General features: G+C 43.0%; 2 protein-coding genes across 6 annotated transcripts; one reads left to right on the top strand and one right to left on the bottom strand.

Annotated features, from left to right (window-relative positions):
- Positions 1 to 83: 83 nt before the first annotated feature.
- Positions 84 to 5,802, bottom strand: CENPQ (centromere protein Q). Of its 3 annotated transcripts, none has more exons than XM_032681515.1 (9): positions 5,685 to 5,802; positions 4,017 to 4,172; positions 3,284 to 3,341; positions 3,036 to 3,150; positions 2,703 to 2,771; positions 2,062 to 2,191; positions 1,705 to 1,824; positions 1,360 to 1,437; positions 84 to 743 (listed from the first exon to the last, which is right to left on the bottom strand). In XM_032681515.1, exons 2-9 carry the CDS (start codon positions 4,167 to 4,169, stop codon positions 615 to 617), a joined length of 852 nt encoding a protein of 283 aa, XP_032537406.1. In that variant the 5' UTR covers positions 4,170 to 4,172; positions 5,685 to 5,802; the 3' UTR covers positions 84 to 614. The 3 variants fall into 3 exon arrangements, with proteins under 3 accessions (XP_032537406.1, XP_032537408.1, XP_032537407.1); XM_032681517.1 differs by having other exon boundaries at positions 433 to 743; positions 3,284 to 3,338; XM_032681516.1 differs by lacking the exon at positions 5,685 to 5,802 and adding an exon at positions 5,394 to 5,505 and having other exon boundaries at positions 433 to 743.
- On the top strand, positions 5,777 to 24,962 carry MMUT (methylmalonyl-CoA mutase). Of its 3 annotated transcripts, none has more exons than XM_032681507.1 (13): positions 5,777 to 5,850; positions 8,609 to 9,012; positions 9,698 to 10,065; positions 11,149 to 11,306; positions 12,435 to 12,606; positions 14,507 to 14,755; positions 15,032 to 15,143; positions 16,402 to 16,517; positions 17,091 to 17,206; positions 20,500 to 20,631; positions 22,857 to 23,004; positions 23,114 to 23,281; positions 24,546 to 24,962. In XM_032681507.1, exons 2-13 carry the CDS (start codon positions 8,634 to 8,636, stop codon positions 24,672 to 24,674), a joined length of 2,247 nt encoding a protein of 748 aa, XP_032537398.1. In that variant the 5' UTR covers positions 5,777 to 5,850; positions 8,609 to 8,633; the 3' UTR covers positions 24,675 to 24,962. The 3 variants fall into 3 exon arrangements, with proteins under 3 accessions (XP_032537398.1, XP_032537400.1, XP_032537399.1); XM_032681508.1 differs by lacking the exon at positions 5,777 to 5,850 and adding an exon at positions 6,134 to 6,190; XM_032681509.1 differs by lacking the exons at positions 23,114 to 23,281; positions 24,546 to 24,962 and having other exon boundaries at positions 22,832 to 22,973.
- The last annotated feature ends 560 nt before the right edge of the window (positions 24,963 to 25,522 follow it).

Here is a 25,522-nt window from a genome sequence, read left to right as displayed (position 1 = left end):
AGCACCTGGATAAATCAGGTGGGGTTATTTTTTAGCAGTGAACATGAAAGTGCAAAAAAATCCTGTACAGTTGATAAAAATGATTCAATTTCCTGCTATGGAGGGTGTTTTACCAAAAAAAAAAAAAAGTAGAAAATCGAACAGGGCATTTACAATTGAGTATTAGAAAATCATATTTTTACTTGGTGGTTCAGGTTTAAAGAGGATTTAACTCTTACTTTGGTAAGAAATTCTGCCTTCAGTGATCTACAGATGTAGATATAGAAGTGCAAATATAGTGGAATAGTTGCCTAATTCTATAAAAATGCCCAAATAACCCAAGATCCATTTCCCTCCCTTCTCCTAAGACAGGATATATCACATTAGAAGTCATCACAAGACAAAACCCAAAAGAATCCTTGATAGATGACATAAATCACTGGCGTCCCAGAATGTATCTACAGATTTATATACCAATATTCATAGAAAATGTTTTAAGGGAAATTCAGCAGTCACAACAGCAAAACCATTAGAAAGAAAACAGTTTCTATGCTGAGCATCCTGCTGCTCTACATTAACACAGAGTGCTGGGCGACATTATCTCCTTCAAAGGAGACTCCACACATTTCATCTTCTCAAAGCAAGTCCACCTTCTCATAGGTCTTTTCAATGAGGGTTAACAAGTTCTTCAAGTCAGCTGACTGCTGAATAGTGTTCAAATCCTTTAAAAGACCTTTCTGATTCTTTGTCTTCAAAATTTCTTCCTAAAGAAGGAAAGAATGATGGACAACAAATAAAAACCGTTTTTGTCAAGTGCAACAGGAATTCCCCTTTCATGCAGCCCAGATGTAGCCAAAGTAAGATAAAAAAAGATTCAAAAACACAAAGAGTAAGTCTTCCCTTCAACAGTTACAGATATGTTTCAGGTATGATTACAGGTTCCCTAGGACCACAGGTTTTTCTAGGAAGAGACAAGTGATCCTTTCAATCAGAGAGTGATTTAGCTTAGAAGGGACCTTAAAGATCATCCAGTTCTAAGGCCCCTGCCAATGACAGGGACACCTTCCACTAGACCAAGTTGCTCAGGTCCCGTCCAACCTGGCCTTGAATACTTTCAGGGATGGAGAGAGTTTCTGGGGGTTTTGTTCTGTTTTTAAAACATAAGTACATAGTTCCGAATGAAAAGAAACAAGAAAAAAAAAAAGGAAAAAGAAAATCTCTCCAATTTTTCTGAATTTTCAGAACTGCCCCCTCTGACAGAAGATGTGATAAAAGCACATTCTGTTGCCTTCCTTCTCATAAACAAAGTATTACACATATATATATATTTCTATAAATAACAGTTATATATACGTATATAAATATATATTCCACACTCACCTGCAAAGTAGGTGCCTGCAAACTGTGCTTGGGGAGTTCTGGAAGGTGGAGTGCACCACTGCCATTTTCCTGGAATATCTAGGAAGGGAAAAAGAAAAAATAATCCAAAAAAACCCCAAACATCAGGCTCCCCAGTAGGAAAATAACCTGGCTGTCATTATCCAACTTCTGAAAACTAAACTTCTTAATTTTGCAACTAAAGTTGGCGAAACTGAAAAGAGTCATTCCCAAAGGCAAACGAGGCCTTCCTTAAATGACATTCCCTGAGAAACAGCTTGTTTAGGACAGCTCTGGAAGTTAGCCCATTCCTATAGGTTAGGGTACAGAAGTATTTATTGGAGATACCTTCCTGGCCTCTTTTTCATCTTCCTCTAACTGGTTCTTCAGCAGCTGGATTTTGTACTGCAGTTGCTGCACAGTTTCTTCAATGCGCTCTGCTGATTGCTCAGCTTCAGTTATTTCTTCCTAAAATAAAACAGACACAAAACCAGAATAAAATTTACTTCAAAGATGGGGAGCCTTTTGTACAGAACCATCCAGACAGAGACACTGCTGTGCAGCAAAGGTGAGTGATAATGAGGAGTGGACACTCCTCCACAAGAGCATAGGCACAGTCAGCTCTCTCTCTACTAAAAGGTTACAACACACACTGAGCAGCAGCAACTGGGTAAGGTAATTCCTTCCCTTTCTTGCCTTTCATACCTGCAGTTGTGCCAAAGATTCCTCATTTGCCTCAAGCATTTGTCTCTCTGCCATTTGAAGGCTTGGGATATTCTTCAGGCTGTCCAGCTTCCCTGGAGGCACCTTTACAGTCTTGAAAACTCTCAGCACCCTTAAGTGTAGAAAAAGGAAAACATGACTTGGAGTTCTTTGCAAAACTAGAAGTGACTAATTACTTCTCTGGGGAAAAAACTAAACTCAGTTTAGCCCAATTGCTGCCAGTGAAGTAAAAGGCCCCACACAGGAAGGAAAGCTGTCTTGAACTGTTTTCCAAAATCATGTGGAATAGATGTCTATCTAAAGAAGGAACCAGGAACAAGAAATCCCACCATTCTCACCTTTGCTACTGCACTGACCTTGTGTGATTTCCATCCCACTGGCCTGTACACTCCCTGATTATAAACTATTCTGACCCTTCTGCTTTTCAAAGTAAAACTAAGTTCTAAAATCAGCATTTTAGCTGCTTCCAAACAATCATCATTTTAGTAAAACCTGAACATGATATAAGATATGTAGCTTTTTGTCAGAGGGAGAGTTTAGCTTGCCCTCAAAGCATGGTACAAAATAACTGGGTAAAAGAAATCTCTTCTCTCACTCTTTTCTTTTAATTTATAATTTCTTACCTTTTTTTCAGTACATTGAGGTGCTTCTGAACATCATCTTTCTCCTTTCTCTGTTGGCACAAAACAGATCTGGAAAGAAAATAAAGACAGAATTCCTGTCACAAAGCCTGCAAGCACAGAGAACACATCAAATGAAGTGCACACAGTCAGAACTTCTCTAGGTAAAAATTTCCAATCTCAGATAGAAAGTGTTATATTATACTGCATAAAATATAGACAGACAGCCATACTACCCAAAAAAGCTCCAAAGCATTTCCAGTTCAAACAATACTACAATTTTTACTTTATTCCTTGTGGAAACAAAGAAGAACCACCAGGATATTTGGCACTTACAGCACTGCTGAATCCACTACGGTTTCCAGAAATTGTCTACTGCTCTCTGAGAGAGTCTGCCAAGATCCTATTGTAGCACTGGAAAGCTTCACTTTTTTTGAAGAAACATTTTCTCCTGTTAACACAAACGAAGAAAAGGAAAAAATATGATTGGTCAAACCAGGACAGATGGTTTTGTGACTCATTTCAGTCAGATGGGAGTCAAAGGTGTAACAGTTCAGATTTAACAGCAAAGAACAAGGTCCTACCTCCAGGGGAATAGTCTCTCTGCTCCTTAACTGTCCTTTTCACTGTCTCAGTGACCTGCTGAAAAATTTGTAGCAAATGTGGCAATTTTGAAACATCCTCTGCTGTGCCATCATCCATCCACTGTGTTAGCGCCTGACAGAAGCCTTTGACACTGACCACTAAAAAAACACCTTTTTTGAACTGTGCAACAGTAAATCATGCCAAACAGACTAAGAAAAAAAAATTCACTCTTCCCAATTCCTCCCATTCCAAGAACGAGATCATGAAATAAATGCACAGGATGTTTGTCTGTTCAGCAGCATCTTGAGATCATGCTGCTCATGAGTTCAGTGGCTGGGCAAGAGACCTTGTTGGAGAATCCTGTCGTGAGACATGCAGAGAATATCTTCCAAAGGTGAATAAACTGAGCTGAATGAACTCTGACCTGATCACTCTGCTCAATCAGATGCTGTTCAGCAGCTCTTCACAACTGCACAGCCAGCTTGCCTTTTTGCTCATGATCAGGCAGCGCTTCCCTCTACTTGTGACAGGCACAATAGCACCCAACTAGGAATTCTGGAAACCAGGAAGCAGCCAAGGTTGCTCAAAAGAGCTGTTCACATTGGGCATTTCCTCGAGTTACATTTAGTTACTTAATTGTTCTCTATAAATTTCAGTTTAAAAATGGGCAAAAACATCTCTTTTTCCCGTCCCTTTGGTTACTTTTCTACTTTGATCCAAAATAATGAATACCTGTCTTTTTTGACCTTGTTTTCTTCCGTCTCCATCTGTTCCTTTTTTTTTGCTGGAAGGCTTCAGTTTGTGTTGAGACTTAAAAGGGTTTTTTGCTGATCTCCCACCAGGGGTCTCCCCCATTTTAGTGGAAGGTGTGTGGCGGGGTTTCATTATCTGTAAACCAACGGGAACAGGAGGAAAAGACAATACTAAAATCTAGCAATTACGAGCCTAAATGAGCACAAATGTTCACATATTTGCTAGTCTAAAGCCTAAATCTTGTATATTTACCTAAGTGCAGGACTCCTAAAAAAGCATCTCCATCTGCCTTTTAGACAAACCCTTACTTGTTTCACATCTGTTTCTAAAGTCAAAAGGCAGCATGACGGGTATGTCAAAGAGCAGAAATGGCAAACCAACAGAACTGACCTGAGAAAAGCCTAATTTGTTCTTAAAGGTTTCCATCAGTAGAAAATTCTCTGCTCTCAAAAGACCCTACCTGTAACACTGTGTCCAGCTCTGGGGCCCCTAAAATAAGAAGGATGTGGAGCTGCTGGAGCAAGTCCACGGAGATACTCTAAGGGCTGGAGCACCTCTGCTGTGGAGACAGGTTGGGAGAGCTGGGGGTGTTCACCTGGAAAAGGCTCTGGGGAGAACTTAGAGCTCCTACCAGTGCCTAAAGGGGCTCTAAGAGAGCTGGAAAGGGACTTTGCACAAGGGTCTGGAGGGACAGGACAAGGGAGAATGGCTTTAAACTGACAGAGGGCAGGTTTAGATGAGATATTAAGAAAAAACTCTTCCCTGAAAGGGAGGTGAGGCCCTGGCACAGGTTGTCCAGAGAAGCTGCGGCTGCTCCATCCCTGTAAGTGTTCAAAGCCAGGCTGGATGGGGCTTGGAGGAAGGTGGGGTAGTGGAAGGTGTCCCTGCCCATGGCAGGGGGGTTGTGGGACTAGATGGTCTTTAAGGTTCCTTCCAACCCAAATCATTGTGTGATTTTATCTTTCTAATGCAGCTGAGCAGAGTCATCCAATTACCAGACCTTCTTACCTTAGCCCCTAATTACAACAGTCTTTGCTGCCATTTAAACCTATAGTTTCTTTTCTTACTTACTACAGAGACAGAGGGAAGAGCAATCCCACAGAAGAGAACAGCCACAACACCCCACCACCCTTTTCTTCTCTATATATATATTCAGTTTTTCTTTAATCCCCTCGGCCCATTTTCCCCTCACGCAGAGGTCCTGTCACGGCTCACCAGGGGAGCGTTGTGACTGACCCTACACCAGATAAATAAGCTCCAGGCCAGGTAACCAAGCCATGTTAAGAAACCCTGTAAGAGGTAAATAATGCCTAAACGAGGTAAGCAAGCCCTATAAAAGGTACATAAACCCTAAACCAGGTAAGTAAGCGCTGTCTTTCCCCTCCACAACTGCCGATGCTGTGGGACAGCTTTCGCAGCTCACAAGAGATGGCGCGAGGACTACAACTCCCGGCATGCACCACTCCCCAGCGCCGCTCGGTCCGCTCACAAACCGAGCGCAATGCAGGCTGGGAGTTGTAGTCCCCCCCACCAATACTCCCAATACCCCTAAACGCCCGCTCTCCCGCCGCTGCCTAAAAACACCCCGAGTAACATCTCCACAAAAGCCTTCTCCCTCCTCCCGGTTCATCCCGCTCCGAGCCTCACCGGCCCGGCGCCAGCACTGCCGCCTCCTCTTCCTCCTTCTCAGCGCCCCTGCCTCAGCCAGCCGGGACGTTATAAAATAAACCGCGCTCCCCGCGCGCAGACGCACTGACGTTCCCGCCCGCTGCGCGTGCGCGGGATCCGAGTGCTGACGGAGGGGCCGAGGCAGGTAACGGGAAGCGGGGGGGGGTGTCTGTCCCTATTCCCATTCCTGCCTTTATCCCTGTCCATATCCATGTCCGGAGTCCCTGTCCCAGTCTCTGTCCTTGTCCCGATCCCCTAACCCAGACGCTGTCCCGGCCCCACGTCCCGATTGGCCGCCGAGGGGGCGTGTTTGTGGGCGGGAGGTGGTGGCGGGGGGCGCCCGGTCACCCCCCGGCTGTGGGCGCTGAGGGGGGACAGCGGACAGGGCAGCTTTGTGGCTCCCTCGGGGTGAGGGGCTGGCGATGGAGAGGTGAGCAGAGAACTGACTGAAGCTCAGCAAGGGCCGGTGCAGCGTCCTGCGCCTGATGAGGAACAGTTCTGGTGTGTATTCGTGACAGCATTGCCAGCAGGTCAGGGAGGGCGTCCTGCCCCTCTGCTCAGCCCTGGGGAGGCACATCTGGAGTGCTGTGCCCAGCTCTGGGCTCCTTGGGACGGGAGAGACGTGGAGCTCCTGGAGCGGGTTGTTGTGATCAGATTATTACGATTATCAGAGAGATGCCTCTACCCCATTTAAAGTGCAAAAGAGACCACGTGCTGAAGTCAGTAGTACGGATTTTATTTAACAGTAAATGTGAGGGGGAGAGAGAGAGAGAAAGAAATAGAAAAGAGAGGGAGGAGGAGAGAAAGAGAGTGACAAAGAATAGGTAGATATCAGCACCTCGTGGATCCAGAAGGTGTCCTGTAGTCCTTTTGCCCGTGGCTTCTTGGTGGTGAGGGTTCCACAAAACACAGAGTTCAACGGATTGATATAAGTTCAGGGATATGGGGTGCCCAAGCACCTCCCCTGCAGGAGGGAGTTTTATACTGTCTTTTGCAACACTGTGGATCATATGGTGGAAGGGCTCAGAAATGAGTCTGGGGGCTATGGCCCCCCCCGCCAGACCCAGCAAGGGCTGATTTTCAGCACAGCTGCTGAGTTGGCTTTCCTTGTGGATACATTCCTCTCCCCCAGGCTTGTTTACTTCTCCTTAGACCTGAGACAGTAGTACCACCTTTATCTTACATCAAATTCAAGTGGCTTAACTCACAGTCCAGTTTCCCAGTTTCAGGAGGTGTATTTGGGCAGGGTGGGCTTCTGTGGTTGGAGCTTCTTTATACAGTTTGGCATAGTAGGCAAAGTCCTTCAGTGATCTTAACAGTGGTTAAGACAATTATGATTTTTAAGTCTCTTACATGGCTCCAGCAGAGGGTGACAAAGATAATGAAGGGACTGGAGCATCTGTCTTAGGAGGAAAGGCTGAGGGAGCTGGGCCTGTTCAGCCTCAAGAAGAAACACTGAGTGGGGACCTCATCCATGTCTGTCAGTGTTTGCAGGGGGGGGCAGAGAATGGGCCAGGCTGTCCTTGGGGTTTCCCAGCAATGGGACAAGAGGAATGGAACTGGTACCCAGGAAGGTCCACCCGAACATGAGGAAGAACTTCTTTCCTGTGCAGTGACTGAGTACTGGAACAGGTTGCCCAGAGAGTTTGTGGAATCTCCCTCACTGGAGATATTCCAGAGCTGTCTGGACACAATCCTATGCCATGTGCTCTGGGAGGGCCCTACTTGAGCAGGGAGGTTGGACCAGATGACCCCTTGTGGTCCCTCCCAACCTGCCCCATTCTGTGATTCTGTGACTGATGCAGCAGTGGGGGCCCAGGTTACCTTTCATCCTGGCTGCAGCATCACATACCCACAGGGAATGAGTGCTCCTCAGGTGCTCCTCTGTGCCCAGCAGGTTATATACATACCACATTTAGCATATATATTATTAAAGCACATATTTGGAGTGTTGCTGCAACACCATAATGGTGAGAGAGGTGTTTTCCAGTTTTATGTGAGATTTCTCATAAAGGTGTCAGGGAAGTGTGGTTTTCCAGGGGTTGTGAAGGAAATGAGGCAAAGAGGAAGTGAGTGGCCCTTGGAACCAAGCTGTAAAGGTTGTGGCTTCAGAAAGAAGCAGGGATAGGGTGTGGAGAGCAGCAGCAAAGGAGCTTACAGCTTTCAGGAGTTACTGAGCTTACAGAATCACACGATGGTTTGGGTTGGAAGGAACCTTAAAGATGATCTCATTCCAACCCCTTGCCATGGGCCAGGATGCCTTCCACTACACCAGGTTGCTCCAAGCCCCATCCAGCCTTGAGCATTTCTAGGGATGAAGCAACCACAGCTTCTCTGGGCAGCCTGTGCCAGGGCCTCACCACCCTCACAGAGGAAGTTAAAGTTGTCTTCCATGCCAGTCTCATGTGTGGTGAGATGAGGTCTGGAGCTCTTGCATTATCCCTGTATTCTCACATGCCACAATCTTTTTCTCCTTTTTTTCTCTGTGTCTCTGGTTACCATCCAGCCCAAGCCACCTTTTCCAAAGTTTGTGAGATATCAGCAATTTTCTGACAGTCCACTTTCTGCAGAGTGCCTCCTTGATGTTGGATATAGGAAGAAAACCTTCCCTGTGACGGTGGTGAGGCCCTGGTACAGATTGTCCAGAGAAGCCTTGGCTGCCCCATTCCTGGAAGAGGGTCCCTCTTTAAGGAATTCATAGATGAGAGAGGTGGGAAGGTCAGAGGGTAGCTGGCCATGGCATCTTCCTGCCTCACACTGGCTTTTCAGTGACTGATTAACGATGGTGCTGCTGGAGGGACTGAAAAAGTTACACTTTTACGATGTGAATATAGACGGGTTTGGGAACGTTTCCTTGGCTAGAGGAAAATGATGATGCAGATATGTGTATTTATTTTGTCCAGCTCACCCCAAGCTGACAGCTCAGCCATGCTGAGGGCCAGGGATGTCATCTTGCGGCTGCAGCCGTGCCGCCGCACACCTCCGGCACAGATTCCAGCCGGCCGGAGCGCATGGCGTTCCCTGCACAGGCAGCCCCTGCACCCAGAGTGGGCTGCCCTGGCTGAAAAGCAGCTGAAAGGCAAGAACCCCAAGGATTTAATCTGGCACACCCCAGAGGGGATCGACATCAAGCCATTGTACTCCAAGAGGGACACCAAGGACCTCCCTGAGGAGCTGCCAGGGGTGAAACCTTTCACTCGGGGGCCCTATCCCACCATGTACACCTATAGGCCATGGACAATCCGACAATATGCTGGATTCAGCACAGTGGAGGAGAGCAACAAGTTCTACAAGGACAACATAAAAGGTAGGGCAGCTGGTTTGGGAAAAAACATTGCCTTGTAAAGCAGTAGGGAACATGGATTCGATGAGTTACATGGCAAATGTGATCGTTTTGCCTCGTGAGTTTGGGTTTCTGATGGGATCTTCCCAGTGGCACTGTATTTCTTTATTATTGGGAAATTGGATCATTTCTGGAACTGCCTTTGCTTCATTTTGCTGTGGAAAAGGAATGTGTTAAATGCTGGTTTTAGTTATTGCACCTTAACACATAGAGAGACGTAATGTGGCTCCATCCCAGAGTCCAACCAGCAGAGATTATGGAGCACTTCACACTTGTTTTGAGACCATGAGAGAAAATTGTAGTGGAAAAAAAATGTTGAACTATGTAACTTTACTTCTGGTGTTAGTGCATTCTGACATTTTGGGTTTCCATCTCATATTCTGAAGGAACTCATAAATACCTATAAATGTCGTTCATGGCATATTACTAAATACAAAGTATGGGGATTTTCCTTATTTGAGAACAGTATTCCCAATATTTCTGCACAGTATTGTCCCTTGCAGATGTCCCTGCCCATGGCAGGAGGGTTGGAACTAGATGATCTTTAAGGTCCCTTCCAACCCAAACCAATTCTCTGTGATTGTTGAGAAGTTGTTTGGAGATTTCTGCATCTTTTGATACCATGTTTTTTTGTTTCTCTTTCCTGTAGCTGGCCAGCAGGGATTGTCTGTTGCTTTTGATTTGGCCACCCACCGTGGGTATGATTCAGACAATCCACGAGTTCGAGGAGATGTTGGAATGGCTGGAGTTGCCATTGACACTGTGGAAGACACTAAAATCCTTTTTGATGGAATTCCTTTGGAGAAAATGTCTGTTTCTATGACAATGAACGGGGCAGTGATTCCCGTGTTGGCAACATTCATTGTGACTGGAGAAGAGCAGGGAGTGCCCCAGGCCAAGCTGACAGGGACCATCCAAAATGACATCCTGAAGGAGTTCATGGTCCGCAATACCTACATATTCCCCCCAGAGCCATCCATGAGGATCATTGCTGACATCTTCCAGTACACCTCAAAGGTATTCATTGTTTGAATGTACTTCTGTTACTATGTCAAGTTAACTATTTATGAGGCACTTTGGAGAACAGAACAGAAGATGGGAAGACCTGTCACAGTGAAGAATAGTGAGGTTGTGGAAAAGGCTGGCAGGAGAAGTTAAGATCCCAAATCACTTACAACATAAATTTGAAGGTTTTTTAAGTCAGTCCCAATCAAAGTCAGATTAAGGTGAGCCTTAGCCTGAAAGGATGCAGGAAGCTTGGAGATGAGGAACATTCAGGCTGTTCTTTGCAGAGAAAGTAAGAAGCCACATAGTTAAGCATTGTTTGCAGAAGCAAAGAGGTAAGAGTCTTGAAGGGCTTCTGCTGCAAAATTAAGCATGAGAAGAAGGTAATGAAAGGAGTGAAGTCTGGAGCTGATGACTGGAAGTTCAGTGCTCCCAGTTGTTTTCTTTGGAGAGGTGGCACACAGCCTGCGATGGAGAACAGTACTCAGCATGGTGAGTGATGGTACAGGCACAATGAATAGTGCAAAAAGGTGAAACCACATAAAGTAAAGATCTGCAAACACCATTTCACAGGGATGGATTATATTTGCAGTCTACAGGGAGTGCACAGAATGGGCTGGAACACCTCTGCCATGGAGACAGACTGTTGTTCAGCCTGGAGCGCAGAAGGCTCCAGGAAGAGACCTCATTGCAGCCTTTCAGTGACTAAGGGGGCTTATAAAAAAGACTAAGAGAACTTTTTACACAGACAGGTAGTGATAGGACAAGGGGAACAGTTTTAAACTAAAAGAGGAGAGATTCAGGTTAGATACTAGGAAGAAATTCTTCCCTGTGAGGGTGGTGAGGCCCTGGCCCAGATTGCCCAGAGAAGCTGTGGCTGCCCCATCCCTGGACGTGTTCAAGGCCGGGTTGGAGCAACCTGGGATAGTGGAAAGTGTTCTGCCCGTGACAGGGGGTTGGAACTGGAGGAGCTTTAAGGTCCCTTCCAACTCAACCCGTTCTGTGATTCTGTGAATGGATTATTTGTGAATGTTGATAGAGCAATTATCCACCCCGCCCCTTGCTGTTATACCCTGTTGTCTCCTTTTTTTGCAGCACATGCCAAAATTTAATTCCATTTCCATCAGTGGGTACCACATGCAAGAGGCAGGAGCTGACACCATTCTGGAATTAGCTTATACCATAGCAGATGGCTTGGAGTACTGCAGAACTGGGCTTAAAGCTGGCCTCACCATTGATGAATTTGCACCAAGGTGAGCTCAGGAAATTTGCAAGTATAAAACTCACTTTTTGGTAAAACCTCTAAGACAGTTTAATATGAAATTCTGTATTTTTAGGCATACAAGCAATATTGGCAATGCTCACGTTGCAGATAGGTTTGGGTTTGGTTTTGTTACATGATTTCAGTTGTAAAATCTATTTTGTCCAACACCTAGGCTAATAAACTGAATAAAGCTCATGCACAAGCATTGTCAAGGTCAATTTTAATTTAATTTTCAGCAGAATATTGTATTTTTTGTATAGTTAATGCCAGACTAGGGAAGAATTATAGTTTCAGTAGTCTTGTTTATTTACAGATTCCCTAACTATACAGTGAGTTTAAAAAAGAAGAGGTGTGGTGCATGGAGCCTGTTGCACATTCAAGCTGTAGAAATCAAATGAATTAACCCATCCCTGACATCTGTGGCAAGATCCAAGTGGATCATGTAGAATAAGATACAGCCTTATTTTCAGACTTTGAAGTGACGGGGAATTCTGTAAGAGCTTTTGGCAAATTGTTTCCCTAGCTAATTCACTGTTAAAAAAGTGCATCTTTAGTATAATGACTTTTACTGGTGTGAACTGTGCATGTTTGCATTTATAAATCATAAAAGCTGTAAGTAAGCAAAAGTATATTGATCAGTCTGTTCCCTGATATGCTGTCCTGTGTTAAACTGATTTGGATTTTGATTAAAATCGTCAGGAAAAGGATGAAAGCATGCTTGTAATATGTAATGTCTTCTCATTATAGGTAGTTTGTGAGTGTAACTGCACTAGTAGATGGTGTCCGGGAGTATTCCCTGGCACTACACTGTCACTGTCTCTACTTGCTGGAACGCTGCTTGACTGAGAGCTCCCCCAAAACAGTCCCTGGGGACAGTTTAGCAGTTCCAGGGGCCGCTGGCAGTGGCAGTTTGCTTGCAGTCACCCTGTTTGGAGGCTAAATCACTTTATTGACATATACATGTACGTTCTGTAGCAGCTGGCATCAGTGTCCAGGAACATTCCCATCATCTGCAAAAATAAATTATCAGAGACCTTGCTGTAGGATTTATCCTTTACTGAAACAAAAGTATTAGAATGGTTTCATGTTTTATCCTGTTCATGTGCTCTTATTACAGGCTCTCCTTCTTCTGGGGAATTGGGATGAACTTCTATATGGAAATAGCGAAGCTGAGAGCCGGGAGGCGGCTCTGGGCTGACTTGATTGAGAAAATGTTTAAGCCCAAGGATCCCAAATCTCTTCTGCTGAGAGCTCATTGTCAGACTTCAGGCTGGTCTCTCACTGAGCAGGTTAGAAATGGGACTGCCATCATCTTTTTCACTTAAATATGTTCTCATGGTGTGGATCTAAAAGGGGGCTGCTGGTGTTACTAAGGTGCAGCTTCCTGAGGGAGGACACCTGTCCCACTCTTGAGTTTGACAGATGCATAAACAAGCATTGGATACATCTTTATATTCATTCAGGACTCGGAGCATGAAGCCCCCTCTTGTATTTGTCCTGTAAGTTAGCTTTTCAAAATGCAGCTGAGTAAGGAAGTAGAGGCACTTTTTTCTCAGGATCACTGGCTTGAGAATGCATATGAGGAGCCAAGGAAGTCACTCATGCCCCTAATGACAACTGCTGAAGAGGGAAGGAATGGTTACAGCTCATCTGTTCTTTAGCAACTGGGTGCACTCTCTGTTCTTCCTGTTCAGTTACATTACAGCTAGAAAAGAAATCATTGGAGTGCACATAGTTTCCCAAGTGAGGTCGGAGCTGGGTTCCAGCTCTGATTCCAAGGCCTGCCTCCCAATCAAAGTCAGGCAATAGGAGTTATTTTTAGGTTGTGATTGCAACCATTTTTATTTGACTTCTGTGCCTTGGTTTTATTCTTGTTTTTTGGTCAAAGTAAATGTAATTTTTACTTACATTGCAACATCACAGTACAACTAAAACAATGGAACTTTCTGAGCAGTGGCCTTTGTGGGTCCTCCAATTAAAAGTATTGTGTGGGTACAAAAATATTAATATTACTAAAATGATATTGAGCCATCTTCACGTCTCCAGTGTAAATAATTTTCTGCCTGAATCATAATCCCTTTTTTCACATCTAAGCATTGCACTTATCTTAATGTAACTTCTCAGTGCCCGGTGTTTACTCCAGTAGGTTTCAGAGGGAAAATATATTTTCCTTTGACCTGCCTTTAGATATGTACCTACTTATAAATTAGGTGTTACATTCTTGCTTATCCAAATCCCATTTTTCTTTAATTCTTTAAATGGAATACTTGAACCAGAAAGGCTCCAGTGCAGGCAGAATTACCACGTTCTGTAAAACAGTGATATTAATTCCAATTCTTTATGGAGGATAATGTAACTCACATTGGTTCAGTTTACTTTCTTCAAGGCCACATTGGTGAGTCTAAATTTTTTTGTATACATTCATCTCACCAAAGCCCTTCAAGAAGTAGGTGTGCAGTCTTGACCTATCAATGAATTCTCTCAATAATCATATTAAAAAGGACAGGCAGCTGCAGTGTGTGAGTCTTCACTCCATCTCAGAACATGGAGACCACCAGAACTCCTCTTTAACTGTGAGGACACATACATACAATTCAACCATCTAGGTGTCTGAGAAAAGCAGATAAAAATTTTGACCTAAAGACTGAAATTATATTCAGTAATACTGACTCTATTGCTATACTTATCTTTCAGTTTTATAGCACTAGCAAGTTGCAACTGTAATTTCTACCTTTAGGTAATGTTGTCATTAATTAAAATGTTTAAGTACATTTAGTTCCAAAACAGATCTTGACTAGTAACCTGTCTGACACACGTGCTGTTCACTGTTCCAAGAATTCTGGATTCTGAGAATGGAGGACATCAGGCCTACCTGTTCCATCCTCTCCAACTTGGATTCATTAAGGCCTTCTAAGCACCACTAAATATAAGTTAGGCTTTGATTTGTTACCATCACCAGTTTACTCACACACTGATAATGTTGTCTTTTTTTCTGGATTAATCTCTGTGTTAAGATACTGACAAGAGATAAATATGTTTGATTTGATGCCTGTTACTGATTGGGGTTTTCTCAGCTTTTATTCTGATTCCAGTGTTTCAGTGGGGGGTCTTGCATCCATTTCCCTGCAGAGTGTGTGTGACCAACCATGGCAGAACCTCTGAGTTCCAGAGCTGTCCTTTCCCTTCCAGGATCCCTTTAACAACGTTATCCGCACCACGATCGAGGCCATGGCTGCAGTTTTTGGGGGAACACAGTCCTTGCACACAAATTCCTTTGATGAAGCCCTGGGTTTGCCCACAGTGAAGAGTGCTCGCATTGCCAGGAACACACAGATCATAATTCAAGAGGAGTCAGGAATTCCTAAAGTGGCAGATCCCTGGGGGGGATCTTACCTCATGGAGTGCCTCACCAACGATGTCTATGAAGCTGCTTTAAAGGTCTGTTTGCATAACCTATCCTGGGAAAACTTTAGGGATGGGAGTTTTGAGAAATGTATTTTAAGGGACTATTTGATAAGTTGGTAACTTCTAAACAAGGAATTATTTTACACTTCTGCTTTAGTGATTTCTTTGTGAATGAACTTTACAAAATACAGTTTAGAGCATGGGACTGGACAGGTAGGCATAATAAAAATTTGGATGGTAGTGCAAGTACAAAGCTCATTTTTTTAAACCTTGTTACTACTCACTTTCTCAATCCTCTTCGTTTCTCAGCTTATTGAGGAGATAGAAGAAATGGGTGGAATGGCCAAAGCCGTTGCTGAGGGGATTCCCAAACTTCGTATTGAAGAGTGTGCAGCCCGGAGACAAGCCAGGATTGACTCTGGTAGGAGCAGGGAGATGAAAGTAGGGAAAACTGCCACTAGAAACCTTTGTATAAAGAGTTTTTTACACACGTTTTCATTCTTAGTTTAAGAGTAACAGACTGTGAGTGGTAAAATGAATGGTAATAGTTTTATGCCAGTGAAAGCTTCTGAAAAAAGCTTTATGAAATACAGTGCCAGTGTGAAAAGCCTTACTTGACATATTGAAGATTAGACTAGACAAGGCACCAGAAAGACCATTTTAAAGGGATATTTGGAGCCTTCAGTAGTTAATACATTAATTTCTGATAGGAGCTCTTGTCCGTGATTCCTGAATTAAAAAGCAGGAATGCCACCAGATGGCGGTATGGAATGCAGCTGGCCAAATTCCCGGGGTTACCGGAGAAGCTGTTGTTCCTGAAGACCAGAAAAAATGCAGTGCAAAGGATGATACAGCTCTTTATTTGTGATATATGAACATGTGTATGAATGTGTACACATGTGGTGTATATATATATGTAGAGATATTTTTACATGTGTCCTTATAATTCTATTCCACTTCTTGTAATCTGAATTTCAGTAGCAGTCCAGTAACAGAAAACAGGGATAACTCATACATAAAAGAAGTTAAATGAACTTCTTTGTATAGAGGATAAATTTGAAGCAAGTCTTAATTAAGACCCATAAAGAATAATCAGTCGAGTTCTGTGTTTTCTCTCCCAAGGTAAATTACTTGATGTTGCTTCAAAGAGCATATTAATGTTATCAGGCACTGCAAATAAAAATTATTGATATGTCCATACTGGCTGAAAGCTAAAATATAGTTTTCCACTTCATTTTTATTCACATGGACTAGTTTTAGGTAGGAACTTCACTCTATTTGATAAGTCAGAAAAGTAAATGCAGAGGAGTGCAGGAGACCAGCACTTCTGCTTAATTCTATAAGATTCACTTATGTAAGCTTAAAAATAGAAAATGGCCAATGTATATTAGAGGCTCATTACTACATCAGTTTTTAAGATAAATATTGTCCTATTCCATATCTTTTTTTCTGGCCCAGTGTTCCCTGAGTTGAACGTTCATGCATTTAATCACCTCTCATCATAAAATCTGGAGAATACAGACTTAAATCCTTTCTATAAGAGAAATTTTTACATGTTTGAAATGTATATAGTTATAATGCATTATAATGCTCAAAAACTTCTTGTCCTGTTGATACTGTGTCTTTTCACAGTAGTTTGCAAATGTATTCTGAGTTTCTGGTGTTTCCACTGGAAATAGGGTCTGAAGTAATTGTTGGAGTAAACAAGCATCAGCTGGAGAAAGAGGAGACAGTGGAAGTTCTGGCCATTGATAACACTACAGTCCGTGCCAAGCAGATTGAGAAGATCAACAAGGTGGGAACAACCTTTTTAAAAAGGGAACTTCTTGTAATTGAAGATAGAACTTGAGTAAAGGTGCTTTGCTAATTTCTCTAATACTGAAACGCAGTATTAGAATCCAGACAAAAATGTTTTCATTACATTGATTTGATTTTCCTCATTGTATTTCTGATGGTCTCGTGAAAATAACCTTTAAAAACTGGGAGCATTACATGTCCTGAAAATAAGATAGGAAACAGCTATGCAATGTTCTGCTCTAAAAACAGGTAACATTGCTTAGTCACTCAGACTGTTTGGTGCAGCTTGTCAAGAGCTACTGAGGGACAGGGTTATGGACCCAGAAATCAGTATCCACTTTCATAATCAGTAAAAATGTAGATAAAACTGGCTTAAGAGTTATGTTACGGACTTTTACACATTTTAAGATCTGAGGTGCCTTTTTACTTCTAATCTTATTAAACTGTATAGTGCATATTGACAGTTCCATACCTTCAGAATTAATATTTGAAATCAAACAGTCTTACACACTCAACTTCCCATTTCACTTCGCAGTTTGTTTTAACCCAGTATCTTTCCCCTGTGCTGTAGGTGAAGGCCAGCAGAGATCATGCAGCAGCCCAGCAGCGCCTGGATGCTCTGACAAAATGTGCTGCCACTGGGGAAGGAAACCTCCTTGCTCTTGCAGTGGAAGCAGCACGTGCCAGGTACTGGGGGTGAACGAGCAACTGCTGCTTGAAGATCAGTGGCTCATTTTCACCTTTTCACTGTTACTGGGTGTGGTGCCAGTGAGATTGGTGTCTTGAGATGTTTTGGGTTTTTTCTTCAGAGGTGGAAGTAAAAAGTGGCTGCAGTTTCACACTGTCAAATAGACCATTATTACATTTTACAGCTTCTTAAGGCCATGCTTTAATTTCTTACAAGGAACCATGCAGTTATAAAGAATCTTGTGTGAACTGAGATTGTTCATACACACTGTGCTGTTTACAACTCATAATCTTACCAGCTTTAGGATGTAACTGGGTTTCTCTGTCACCCTGCTGGTTCATGGATCAAGGAGCTTAAGAAGTGTCTGAGATGTGAAAATGGATATTCACAGTCTCATCATGTTCTGTTGCTTCATCTTTCCTTGCACCACAGATTGGTGTGAAAACATTTTTTGACTGAAGGAGAAATCAGTTTGCTTAGTCAGGCAAAGATGTCAAAGATGCTCTTGAGTGGTGCAGTGAGACATTTCAGAGTCCAGTGGAACAGTTACTTTTTTCACCCAAGGTGCTTTTGAGGCTGTTTTCTTTCCTGTTTCAAGGTCAGCATCAGTCTCTAGAATAGATCCTGTCTGTCTGTTCCTTAATTAACTAAATGCCCCAAAAATAAGTAAACTAAATTCACTCTTTATTGGAGTGCTGGCCTCTTTCTTACTGTGATATCTCAAATTCTTTCACTGAACACTCAACAGCTGTATTTTGAATACACTTTCTCCCACACAGAGCTTGTCGGGAGTCTCCAGCAGCATGTCTACATTTGTCTGTGAACTGTGAAGGTCACATAGGAGGGTTGTGTTGGATTTACAAGGGAGTCATATCTTCTGTACCAAAACTGGCCAGTTAATTCCCAGTTTCTCTCCTTGGTGACCGTGTCTTCATTAATTGTAATCAATCAGATTACAATTACAGATTACAGATTAATCAATCAGTAGATCAGACTGCAGACCTACTTTGTAAGCTGCAAACACAAAACTTAATTCTGCCCCAAAACTATAAATGGGATGTTACCAAGAAAGAAACTGTCCTGGCATCTGGTATGGAGGGTCTGAAGGGGGATTGTGAGCTCTGGGAACATTTATGGGGAGCCTTTCTGTCAGGGGCAACATGGGAAAAGCTTTTCAAGTGAAGCACATTCACCCTTCCCAAGCAGTAGACAAGTGGGCCAGTGTCACCAGCAAGAGTGACAGGTGCCTCTTTCCTACTGAATGGAAAATTATGGATTTTGATCATGATGTCATCTTATTCACTTGGAATAAAATAAGTGGCACAAAATTTTCAGTGATGAGACTCCATGGACTAATACAGAGATTTCAGCGCTGAAAAACACAAGTAGAAAAGTAATTTTGGTACTCTGACCAAAGTAATAAGGCAGATCCGAGGTGATAGGGAGCTGGAGCAGTGCTGCCCCCCTTCTGTGCCTCATTTCTTATGAGAAGTTACAAGCAAATGGATGTAGTTAGGTAGGGTATGAGGCAGGTTATGCCAAGTTCTTTCTCACCTCCATCTGTGTTGCTGTTTTTCTGTCCCTCTTCAGACTGTGCCAGCTGCCAGTGATGGAAAAGGAAAGCAGGAGTGCATTGTCTCATGTTGTTCTGCTCCTTTGTCTGCCCAGCCTGTTCCCTCTTGGTACTTTGTCACCTGATTTCACGCTGCTGCCTCTCATTACTGCTGAAATGCACAGGCAGGAGTGTGAGGCTGAGCAGACAGAAGGTGACAGTTCTAACGGGCACATTGTGGTCATTGACTTTCTTCAAATTGATATTTGGGCAGCACAGCCTGTTGTGAGCCACTGGGTGAATCACAGCATAAGTTGCCAAAGGAAGCAGATCCTGTGCCCTGTAGGACACACAAATGAACAACATCTTTGCTGGTCACAGTTGTGCTTGTCTTTAATCACATTGACCCAAAGCTTAGCCAAGAGCCAAGCTCCTCTTGTTGGGAAATCACCTACTTTTGAGGAAGCACAGGGAATCTCTGAGCAGTGAAGGGCTCTGATCCAGCACAGTTGGTCAGCAGTAATTCTGAGCAGTTAATAAGGCATAAACAGTTTATATACAAACATATTGCCTCAGCCACCAGATATTTTTAAGGGCTATAGACTGATAAAAAATCTCACTCTGTTAAGAAAAGAGGCTGTATTCCTGCCTCCAGAGAGAGCTATTTCATTGTGGATGCATATGTAGCAGAGATTTTAAAAAAAAGTTTATAAGTTTGTTGGTAAACAGTAGGAGAGCATTCATGAGTAGCTGAAAAGCAAAACTCCTGTTATTACTTAAGAACCTTAGATTTAAAGGTTTGCAGGAATTTTATCTCTCTTTTAGAAGGGACCAACCTCCACTTGGCTGCTATCTCCTTTCAGGTGGTTGTAAGGAACAAATGCGGGAGAAAATGTGAATTCCAGAGGTTTGAAATGTGCTTAGCAGTAGCTGAGTTGGTTGGTTGGTTTGGTCTCTATATCTCAGCACATGTGTTTTATTAAAGCAGTATTTTTATTTCTTTCCTTTGACAAAGTTTGCAGCAAGTTGTATTCAGCATGTATTTTTTAATTGCTTTAGGACAGACGCTGTTATTTCTGATGTTTGTACAAGAAGACAGCACAGCCTGGTTTGCTTCTCTCGCTTGTGCTGCAGCAGTAAAGTGTGTATTATTTCAAATGTGCACAGTGTGTCCAGTAGCAAACAAAACTTGTAACTTGTACACAAATAAATTTCCCAGATTCTTCTGCATCTTAGTGGATAAGGAGTCAGGAGTAGAGGAGTAATAAACACTAAAATAAAAACATAAGGAAAAGGCAAGTATATATTCCAGTTAGAGTGTTGGGTGTCAGTCTTTTCTGTGTGTTCTTCCTGGTTTTGTCCCCTCTTGATTTATATTTTGTGTTTTAGTATGGGTCCAAATGCAAGATCCTACAGTCTGAGCCCCCCCAAAAACCCTGTTCAGAATCTGATTTAATTTTCTGAAATATTTTGCCATGCAGTGGTCCCCATTGCTTTGTCACTTGTAAATAAATTCTCACATCAGCAATAAAGTACTTTCTTAAAATTACCTTTGCATGTTCTGTTAGTGGGTGACAGTGGGGTGAGTCACATGTTCAGAGTTGCAGCCCCGAAAGAGAAAGGAATGGAAATTAATTTGTCCTGCAGCAAGGGAAATAGTTGGGCCAGTGCCAGTGATGCCTGTGTCCTGTTTGCCTTTCAGCCTCCTGATAATATTCCTGCTTTGTGTCTGTGCCTCAGGTGCACTGTGGGAGAAATAACTGATGCCATGAAGAAGGTGTTCGGGGAGCACAAAGCCAGTGACCGGATGGTGAGTGGAGCCTATCGCCAGGAATTTGGAGAGAGTGATGAAATCCTGCATGCCATCAATAGGTGAGAATTGCTTCCCAGGTAGCCAGACCTCTAATAATCTCACATTTAATCCAGGAGGTACATGTGCTACTCACTATGCCCTAAAAAAGCATTTCCCAAACCTGAGTGACATCCCCAGATCAAAGCAATGACCTACAACAGTGACCTGCAAAGCACGACAGGCACTCTTGTGCCTATAAGCAAGGAAGGAAAATGACAAGAATTAAGTGCAGTAAGACGATAGTAAAAGCTCAGTTGAACTTGTATTTGCTTGCAAACACCAAGGTGATGTTATGATTTGAGGATTTTGTTCAGGTAGCCTGTGCAGCCATAGGATTGAGAAGCTGAGAAACTCTACCTGAAATGGCTGTACTTTGGGTTACTTCTGTTCGAGGCTGTGTAATAGTAATCTCTAAAATATTTCCAGCAATTCATATTACAAAATCTTGATCTACCCATAATTGTTCCTGCAATTTCACTCTTACTAAAACTGTCAGGCTAAAATCTGTCTGGATATCCACATACAACTTCCAGTCTCTGGGTGCTACTTACTCATATCCCGATGGAGAAAACATCTGAAGATGGTGGTATGTGTGAAAACAGCTGCCTGTTTGTGCCTTTTCTCAGCTTCTGCCTTCACTGCTACCCTCAGGGGTAAAGAGCCTGAATTGCTGTAGTGGGAGGTGATGTAATTCCAATCGATGCTCATCAGTCCCTGCTGTGTTAGGGCTTACATGTTAAAGAGTTCAGGCTGTCTGGAAAGGAAATTACTTGATGGCTTCACAGTGGTGATGTTCAGATTGACTTGAAAGTAGTTGTGCTGGGGAATGGCTTATTTTAAATATTTAAATTTAGGTATTTGTAATTATGGTTTTTATGGGAAACTGAACCGAACTAATTCCTTGAAAATCAAGATGTAGCTCCCTTTTTTACAGAGAATCACAGAATCATTTAGGTTGGAAAAAGCCTCCAAGATCATGGAATCCAACCTTTGACCAATCACCACCTTGTTAAGTAGACCGGACCCCTCAGTGCCACATCCAGTCGATTCTTGAACACTTCCAGGGGTGGTGACTCCACCACCATCCTGCCTTTATGTCCAAGGTCATGTGTACCACTTAGTAAACATGGTGACAAAACTGGATTTGCTGTGTGTCACTTTGCACAGCCCTTCATAAGGGTGATTTCACACTGCCCAGCACGTAAACCAAGCCCAGAATTCCAGGGTCTCATGTGGTTTTAGCCTTGGCAGGCTTGGAGCACCTGGAGCTGTTCTTGTTGGGAGGGAGCCTGTGGATGGGGAAGTAAGAAAACAAGAATATGGAAACAGAAAACAATACAGAGAAAAGGATTTAGAGATGTCACAAATCAATTCAGGTACCTGGTTCACTGATACTCTTAGCAGTCCTTAGGCTGGCCTGACTTTTGTACACCCTCAAGCACAAGCTCTGTCAGTTTGCTTCCTTAGGCTGTCTTGACATAATTCCTTTTCAAACTGTCCAGTACAGTATTAAAAAAAAATCAAAACAAACCAAAAAAAACCCAAACCAAACCAAACCACAAAAGCTTTTATTTCTAAGAAGGGGTAGTCTTAGTGTCCCACTCACAGACAGATCCCGGTGGTACATGAATAATGAGTAATAAGATGAAAGAATAATATCTGAGGCTCTTCAATACAAGAGAAATATCAACAGCTACTATCCAAAAAAAGAGGGGCAATGGAACAAGTACACAGAATATGGGATACAGTAATCCTTCTCTGGACAGTTTTGTGCCCAGTGGAATGGTGATGATGCACAGTGTGATATCCAGGACCTGTCTCTTTAACCTGTGTGCAAGTACTTTTGAAATAATCAGACATAATTATTCTCAAAATATAAAAATTGTGGTTTAGTTTGTTGTAATTCAGCTCATTAAACCCTCAGAGAATTCAGCATTTTGTCTCTTAGAAAGCAGAAGGGTAGTGGAGTGGGTTTTTTTTAGAAAGAACATTTTATTGGTGAGGCTGATAAATACAAGAAGTGAGTTAGTGATTGTATAACATGAATATTAATATAGTGGTTAGTAATTATACAACATGAATTTGATGTATTAATATATTGCATAGCCAAGCCATGACTTAGAAGATGTTTTTATCTGATGTACAGAAATTGTGCTACACTTGCAGCCAGTGCATTTTTTGTGTGTGGAAATACTTCTAATGCTTCTCAGTGACTTGCACTGATACAAGAGGTGTTTTCCACCAGAGTTAACAAGTTCATGGACCGAGAGGGGCGCAGGCCTCGCATTCTTGTGGCAAAGATGGGCCAGGACGGCCACGACAGAGGGGCCAAAGTCATCGCCACGGGATTCGCAGACATCGGCTTCGACGTGGACATCGGGCCCCTCTTCCAGGTAGGACCGATTGAATCCAGAGTATTCCAAATGCATCCATTTTCCCTCTGATGCCGGTGCAGCATCCAGGCCGGGGCTGTTCCCTGTCTCATGCGGTGTCTCCGCACAGACCCCCCGGGAGGTGGCGCAGCAGGCGGTGGATGCCGACGTGCACTGTGTGGGGGTGAGCACGCTGGCGGCAGGACACAAAACCCTGGTGCCTGAACTCATCAAGGAGCTCAGCACCCTCCACCGCCCAGACATCCTGGTCATCTGTGGAGGTGTCATCCCACCTCAGGTACGGGGCAGCATCCTGTCCATTCAGGCCAAGAGCTGCTTTATCTGTGCTGTTTTATCTGTTTCCTCTATCCTGTAATGTCAGAGGGGATTTACAGGTACAAGGTGGTCGCAGAGCACTGTCAGGTCTAACTGTTCTGATTTTTGCTACACCACGTCCTGGTTTAATTTACAGTGTTTGTGGGATGGAATATTAAGCTGTGTTGTGAAAAGATGAGCCTCAGGGAGATGTTCTTTATGCTCTGTTGTTTCCCATCACCAGTACTTTGCATGTCACTGGTACAGGCTGGGTCCTGTCCTAAAGAGACCTCATGGCTTCCAGCCATAAATTTGGGAAGAGTCATAAATTTGGGAAGAGCCACAGCTGGTGACTAAGACACCTGGCAGGTCCCATCACACATCTCATTCACTATTCAGCTTCTCCTCACCATCACAATCATCAGGCCTCAGTGTTGCCTCTCATTCCCTCTACTTTCTCCTGAACTGTTGAACAGTTTGTTGGATTACCGTGCAGTCACATCTGTGCTTTTCTCTTACATTTTTCCTTAGCTCATCCACAGTTTGCCTGGCTGTATCACCCTTAGGGTTATCCTCTGTCTAGAGTGATTCAAATTGATTTTGCACATAGATCTCCTCTTTTCCCCCACTTCTCCCTTTGTTAGCTAATTAGGAAAGCATTCAGGAATTACAGACTTTTAAACTGAACAAACAAAACTCGTAGTATTTTTCTGGGAGACAAATTGTGTTCTATCCAGTACTTCTCAAGAGGCTGCAACTAACTTGTGGTTGAAAAAGGTACAGAATACCTTATATAAAAGTAAGAGTGAATGCAGAACTGCTTCCCAGATCTTTTTGATATTTCAGGACAATCATAAAATTAGATTAATTTAGATGGCAAGAGACCACAGGGAGTCATCTGCTCCAAGCCCTTGTTTACAGCAGTATTTTCAAAATTAGGAGTTAGATCAAACTTAGATTAGGTCATTCAGGGTCACAACCAGTTGGCTTTTGAAAATTTGCCAAGGATTGACATGAGTCTGATTCTAAAGAAATAAAATCTTTCCTATAGATATTTTTTTTTTATTATTTCTTTTTTACCTCCTAACTACCCTGCTTTTCCCATCTCCTTGAAGCTGTGCTGCCTTTCTCTGGGATTAGTTTCTTTCTCAGGCCCAGCATACAGGATGGAGCATACACAGCTATAAATGAAAGAGCAATTTTCTGTTGAACCATTAACTATAGATCTTAAATCTATTTTTGAACAGGATTACGAGTTCCTGTATGATGCCGGCGTTACCAATGTGTTTGGTCCAGGGACTCGCATTCCAAAGGCAGCTGTGCAAGTGTTGGATGATATTGAGAAGTGCCTGGAGAAGAGGCAGCAATCCATGTAACTCTGGAATGTCACATCACAGCAGCCTTACACCAATTGCCTGCGGAACGGGATCATCACAAGGGATGGCCAGCCACAAACTGCTTCTACTGCCCCCTGGCCTGGTGTTTTGTGCTTTCTAAGAAAGTGGTAAACTCTCTGCTTTGTTCTATTAGAGGATTATTTATATATGTACTCACCAGAAAATTTATCTCTAGAACTGTGACTTCAGGAAATGAAGGGAATTCATGAAAGTGTGTTTGGGGTTTTTTTCCAGATATACTGATAAATAAACTAATTGCAGCTCTTTTGGTTGGTCTCTTTTGCATGTAGAGAACTTGTTTTGCATTTTTTTGGCAGTCACTGTGGACCTGGAACTCTTCAGGCAAAATCACTGAAGTTCAGCAGAGATGTGGTTGAATCCAGCAGTACTTTGATTTGGGAAATGGTGACGTCTTGGGGAACGGCAGTGCTGTAGAGAGAGCACAGGTGCACAGCTGCTCCTGCGTGGGCTAATGCCACATACAATATTTGTATCTTATTAAACCATGAAATTCAAAAATTATGGTTTATCTACCTCCTCTAGTGGGAGGTATCCCTGCCCATGGCAGGGGGTTGGAACAAGATGAGCTTTAAAGTCCCTTCCAACCCAAACCATTCTGTGATTCTATGAAGCTGTTCATCAAAAATGGCATTGAGTTCCAATTTATTTTAATACAAATCAGTGTTAATTTTCTTATTTAACTTTATATGTCATCATCTGAGTAGGGAGGAGGAGTATCCTCAATGGAAAGAAAGGAGCCAAAGGTGGCTCACTCAGGTGTGGGTGTCTGCATTGTAAACTCCCTCAGTTTGGTGAGAGAACTCCTA

The sequence above is a fragment of the Chiroxiphia lanceolata genome, chromosome 3 (assembly GCF_009829145.1).
Source record: "Chiroxiphia lanceolata isolate bChiLan1 chromosome 3, bChiLan1.pri, whole genome shotgun sequence".
NCBI classification, from domain to species: domain Eukaryota; kingdom Metazoa; phylum Chordata; class Aves; order Passeriformes; family Pipridae; genus Chiroxiphia; species Chiroxiphia lanceolata.
This window is presented reverse-complemented; position numbering and strand designations above follow the sequence as displayed.

What these genes read in the sequence shown, in the direction of transcription:
- CENPQ (XM_032681515.1), bottom strand. Translation starts at nt 4,169, where the DNA reads ATGAAACCCCGCCACACACCTTCCACTAAAATGGGGGAGACCCCTGGT. An exon ending in AATCTTTGGCACAACTGCAG is followed by an intron (nt 1,825 to 2,061) that starts GTATGAAAGGCA and finishes GTTTTATTTTAG; the next exon opens with GAAGAAATAACTGAAGCTGA. An exon ending in ATGAAAAAGAGGCCAGGAAG is followed by an intron (nt 1,438 to 1,704) that starts GTATCTCCAATA and finishes TTCCCTTCCTAG; the next exon opens with ATATTCCAGGAAAATGGCAG.
- MMUT (XM_032681507.1), top strand. Translation starts at nt 8,634, where the DNA reads ATGCTGAGGGCCAGGGATGTCATCTTGCGGCTGCAGCCGTGCCGCCGC. An exon ending in TCTTCCAGTACACCTCAAAG is followed by an intron (nt 10,066 to 11,148) that starts GTATTCATTGTT and finishes CTTTTTTTGCAG; the next exon opens with CACATGCCAAAATTTAATTC. An exon ending in ACAAGCCAGGATTGACTCTG is followed by an intron (nt 15,144 to 16,401) that starts GTAGGAGCAGGG and finishes CACTGGAAATAG; the next exon opens with GGTCTGAAGTAATTGTTGGA.